The sequence below is a fragment of the Parasteatoda tepidariorum genome, chromosome 3 (genome assembly GCF_982258835.1).
Source record: "Parasteatoda tepidariorum strain Cologne lab strain chromosome 3, Ptep-v5.0, whole genome shotgun sequence".
Taxonomy (NCBI): domain Eukaryota; kingdom Metazoa; phylum Arthropoda; class Arachnida; order Araneae; family Theridiidae; genus Parasteatoda; species Parasteatoda tepidariorum.
Window position 1 is genome coordinate 116330017 of NC_141757.1, and position 5556 is coordinate 116335572.

At 34.1% G+C, this 5556-nt stretch overlaps 1 protein-coding gene across 1 annotated transcript; it reads left to right on the top strand.

The window, feature by feature from the left end:
* The first annotated feature begins 1176 nt into the window (after window positions 1–1176).
* On the top strand, window positions 1177–3381 carry LOC122270457 (uncharacterized). The gene is made up of 2 exons (XM_043047826.3): window positions 1177–1464; window positions 2401–3381. Exons 1-2 carry the CDS (start codon window positions 1177–1179, stop codon window positions 3379–3381), a joined length of 1269 nt encoding a protein of 422 aa, XP_042903760.3.
* Window positions 3382–5556: the final 2175 nt, after the last annotated feature.

Below are 5556 nucleotides of genomic sequence, written 5' to 3' on the forward strand. Positions count from 1 at the left end.
TGTGAAAATAGTTTTGTGAAAGAATGGTTCTTAAGATGTGTTAAAATGAAAAAACAACAGTCAAATAAAAAACCAACAGTCTATCACGGAAATAAAGTGACAGTGCTATAGTATTAAGAAAGTAACTTAGGTTGGTTGATATTAATGGACCATTTTTAAATGGCTTAAATGTAATTCATGTTTGTGAAATTATCAATGAATTCTAGATTCCTTTATTTTGCAATTGATAAAATTGCACTATAAGAATCGTCATTACAAAAAATTCATTCAGAGATATTCGATGTCTATTATTCCCAAGCAAGTTGATGCAAAGGAGAGAATAACAAGCCAACACAAACTTGGTGCGATCAAGCATCTCAGTGAAACAAGCTGCTGGTCATCCCCGACAGAAAATAACGCATAGTTCCAGCAAAGGGGTTACCTTGCTCGCTTAGCAGAAAAACTCCTACCCGACAACGGAATAGCGGCACAAAATTCCGCAGATGACTGGAAAATTTCATTTCGATATAATTCGGTCAATTCAAGGACTGGAAGGCAAAGTATCATCCACCAACCAACAATAACAGAAAGTACAGGCTCAAGCATTTTTTAGAATAGAATCAGTTACAAAAAAAAAAAAAAAAACAAACAAAACAATAAATAAGTGAAAGACAATAATTGGTGTCCGACAATGACTTGAAGAAGTGTAATCATCGCTGGCTTAACCTAAAAATTGATAATTCAGCAGAATGTATTACCTTAAAGCGTTATAAAACCAATTATGGAGGTTTTGCTAAATTTAAAAATCATTTACGACTACTTCTCCCCACAATAAAAAACAGCATATGTTTATCACAAAATAAAGATACTCTGTATACTGCAACGGATAACCTAATCAGAACAATCATTGTTGCCTGCAATAAATCCCTTAAAACAAAAAGCCATACGTTTTTACCCAAATTATCATGGTGGACTCAAAGCTTACAAATAAAGAAAAAAGAATTCGAGAGCAATTCGAAAAAGATTACAAAGAACGCAAGAAACAGAAGATAAAGAAAGCAGTATATTTTAAGGAAATTAGGAAAAACAAAATCAACTCCTGAAGAACTTTTTGCACAAACATGACCAAACCATTCGATAAGGCATACAAAATAACTTTTAAAAGTGGGGAATATCCAACTAATTTAATTGAGCGAGATGAAATTGCAACAATCTAAAAACAATGCTTTGAATATCCTACAAAAAATTTATAAAACAACTAATCAAAAAATTAATACGATACACAGCAATAACTCAAACAAAGACAAAATATTCGCCCAAGAAGAACTAGATAGAACTATAACAACTCTACCGAAAAGGAAAGCTCCTGGAGTGGATGGAATAGACAATGAAATTCTAACAGAAGTTCACCAAACAGACAAAGAACTTTTCCTGTGCTTTGCCAATTCGTGTCTGCGTATAGGTTATTTACCCAAAGCTTTTAAAGTAGGAAATCTGATTCTTTTCCTTAAAAAAGGAAAAGACAAACACAACATATTGAATTATGGGCCTATTACGCTTCTCCCTTCGATTGGGAAATTAATAGAAAAATTAGTGACATCAAGACTGATGTTTCACCTAGAGACAAACAACTTACTAAGCGACCGACAATTTTGTTTCAGAAAAGGTAAATCAGTGGACGACCTTCTAACACAACTATTTAGATACATAAAGAAACATAAAAATAAAGAGAAACATATGCTGCTACGCTCAGCAGACATTAAAGGAGCCTTTGACCATCTAAGGCATAATGATATACTAAATTGCCTTAATAATAAAAATTGTCCAAGTGATATCTTTAACATTTTTAAAAGCTTATTAACGGATAGACTAATTATGCTTCATACAGATGAAGTTTTATCTTGAATAACACAAACCATAGGAACTCCTCAAGGCTCGTGCAGTGGTCCTACTTCTTCGATAACCTCTGCTGATGAACCATTATAATTCAACTGGACGGAGGCCTCGCAAAATCTAAAACACCCCATAGAAGCAGACGTCCAACAATTCGCTTTTACAGATCACTTCAGCTTTGTCATAACAGCTAAGCCAGAATCAGATCTTGGAATTATAACAATAAATACATTAAATATCTTAAATAGCTGGGCCACTATGCATGGTCTTGAAATCTTAAAAAAGAAAACTACATACATTCTGATTAAAAGAAAACTAGTAAACGGCCCTGTAATAAAGCTTAACAACAAGAAAACAAAAAGATCCACATCAGTAAATCTTTTAGGTCTTATAATTGATGAACAGGTTAACTGGTCAAAACATATAACAACACAAGGAAATAAAGCATCTGCAAAACTTCAAGCAATCCAAAGAATAGCAGGAGGATCTTGAGGAATTAAAAGAGACCATAGACTAATTTTATATAAGGCGTGTGTAGTCAGAATATTAGCACACGGTGCAGCAATCTGGTGCTCAGAACCACAGCAATACATAAAAGACAAGATTGACTCAGTACAAAGGAAGTTCCTACTAAATATAACAGGCGCATATAGGACAACACCAACAAAAGCACTGCAGGTGATCCTGGGTCTGCCTCCTCTTCATCTAACATTGCAACAAGAAGCAATTAGAATTAACTTGCTAAAAGATTTCTTTCACACAATTCTGATGGACGATTTAATTATAAGTAATAAAAAAATAGATACAGAAATTAATCTCCAGACAATTCATCCTGCAGACTTTAACTTAAATATAACAGGCAATATTCAAATAAAACAAAAAACTGATAAAAATAGAAGGATTAATATTTACACAGATGGCTCGAAGATGGAGGCAGGAACAGGAGCCGCCATAATAGTCTTTAATGATGGCACGAAATCAAATACCATCAAAAGGAAGTTTTTCAATTGGAACGCTATTTTTCAAGCCGAAGCAAGAGATAGTTTAGAAGCACTCCAAATAGCAAAAAATAACAGTAGAAATACAACAATTTGGACTGACAGTCTATCTACCTTACAAGCTATCAAATCAACACAACACATAATATTACTCAAAAAAGTCCAAAATATTTTAATCAATCATCCACAATTGGAAATCTCCTGGATAAAGGCACATGTTGGTCATATGGATAATGAAGAGGTGGATAAGGCAGCAAAGGATACAGTCACAGACACAAATCTTACATCAATAAATTTGGGGATGCCCCTATCATATATTAAAAAGAAGGAAAAAGAATTCATTTTAAATTATTGGCAGCAACTGTGGACCACACACAAGTACGGAAGAACGACTTACGAAATTCTTCCAAAAGTTTCCATTAAAAATAGTAAATGGCCAAAACAATTAATAGTGTTCAGAACTGAGCACGATCCCTTTTGGACATACTTGAAACGCTTTCAGTTGTCATAACATAAACTTTGCAGCTGTGGAGAAATTGGTTCACCACTACACTACGCTACAAAATGCCTGTTAAAAGAATCCTATCACTTTAAAATTCCCATGGAACAAAACATCATAGCCTTGAAGAAGCAAATTATTAGTAATAAAACTCTTATAAATAAACTAATTAACTTAATTAACTTCATACAGAATTATGAACAAATTCTAACGCCAAGCTAAAATTTACAACTCTCCGACTAATAATCAATATTAAAATACATCCAACTTCAATGCTATCCATTACCATAGTGTTAAAACCTTTTGCTACCCAGGTTTTCATATTATTCAAAACATATAATTTCTCAATTCTTAGCATTAATTTGTTTTAAATTTTCATGTCATGATTATAACAGTAAGCTCAAGCATAGTTTCGGTTCATACAGTGGATGACATAATTACCATTTGTATTAAATTATGTCAACTTTAGATGAAATGTTTATATAATGCCTTAATGTCTTTTATGTATGTATCTACTAGCAAACCATATTTAATTGACTGCATCTACATGAACAAATTGTCATATCCTGATTATATAGCCTACCATCAACTGACATCAAGCCTACTTTGTAGTAACTTGATTAACCTACTTTGTACTACTTTGTAGTGGTTGTGCTATGCACAACCACTACAAAGTTTTAATGGAATCATTTCTGACAACTGTTATTGAATAACCATGTATATATAGATACTAACGATTCCACAAATGTAAATTGTGCCTCAAATATAAATCCCCATGTATATAATTTTCCCAGTCCTCTTATTTTTTGCATCATATTAGTACTTTTGCTACATTATCTCATGCAATGTATTTGCTTATCCAGTTATATTTTCATGATATGTCATATTTAACCACGCTTCTTCTGTATAGTCACTATTTTTGACGCTCAGCTCTCATGGGTCTTAAATATAAATAATCAATATTCTATTATAGTTACACAATGTTTGATAATATCTGCATCTCTAAATATTTGTATAGTTATAAATTTAAGTATCCTGACGAGAGATGAGGGCAGATGTTGGGCCTAGCTCTGGCGACGTTGCAGATGCTGGGCGGGCTCGTGATTGGGGACTCATCGGGGGAAGCGTAGTAGGCCGCCGTTGTAACTGTCTGTTTTCCTGGCCACAGTATTTCTTTCTGATAGATGCCCACGGCATAGGTGCAGAGCTGTGTGCCGACTTCCAAGTCCATGACTTGAAGAAGTTTCTCGGGTAGGTGATGTCTTCAGGCGTAGATGAATTTTCTTCTCAGATTCGATCGTGAGTTTGTTCGGACATGAGTTACTGAGTGTTTTGACTTCCAGTTTCCATTTTTGGTTTTCCTCTTTACATACAGATATGCACTTAATATTTCAAGTGTTCTGAGTTTCCGATATCAGCTGAAATTTTTTTCCAGTTGCTGAGAAAATGATCGTATCTGCAGCACTTACAGCTTCATAAAGACAAGAAGGCACTTTTCGCATACAATCAAAGTCACAGAAGTCAGTCTCATTCAATAGATCAAAGATTCAATACTGTCCATTTAATGGTTTCCTTTTGTAATTTTGATAGAAAACATAATGCAGCTTCTGCTTTAGAGGGTTCTTCACTTCGTAACGCGTAGTTTTTTTTGCATTCGTGTTATTTTTTATGGTATTTTAAAGTAGATTCTTAAAGATTCGACCACTATTTTGCGATAGCTGCATCGTTCGCGATGTTCGTCAAGGTGAGGTATTCCCTGCAGGGACGACGAAACGCAAATCTCCTTTGATAACACCTGTAGTTGCCAAGGATAGCATTTAGGAACCTTTTTTCCTACGAAACTTTTTTTTTTGTTCGCTTGCTTTACCCTTTTATTTTGGCAATGCTAGTTGCTATAGCAATGTTAATGGTGATTCTGCGATTGTTTGAAGCACTCTGTATGTGTATCAGATTTGGAAAATGATTTGAAAAAGATTTTACAGAAACACAAAAGGGAATTATATTGCGCATTTCGTTGTGTTCTGCTCGGTCTCGGAAGACCATAAATTTTAAAATTAAAATTAGCTAAAATTTCTTTCAATAGATGGCGATGATAACTAGGAAAATTTTTAAAAAGAGGACTATTTGGGGAAGCGGAGTTGCGCAAACTGATGAGTAAGTTCACTATCATGAGCAATAATTTTTGAT

Coding starts and splice junctions, on each gene's coding strand:
- LOC122270457 (XM_043047826.3), top strand. CDS start 1,177: ATGAAATTGCAACAATCTAAAAACAATGCTTTGAATATCCTACAAAAA. Junction 1,465..2,400: donor ATTTACCCAAAGCTTTTAAA/GTAGGAAATCTG, acceptor ATTTTATATAAG/GCGTGTGTAGTCAGAATATT.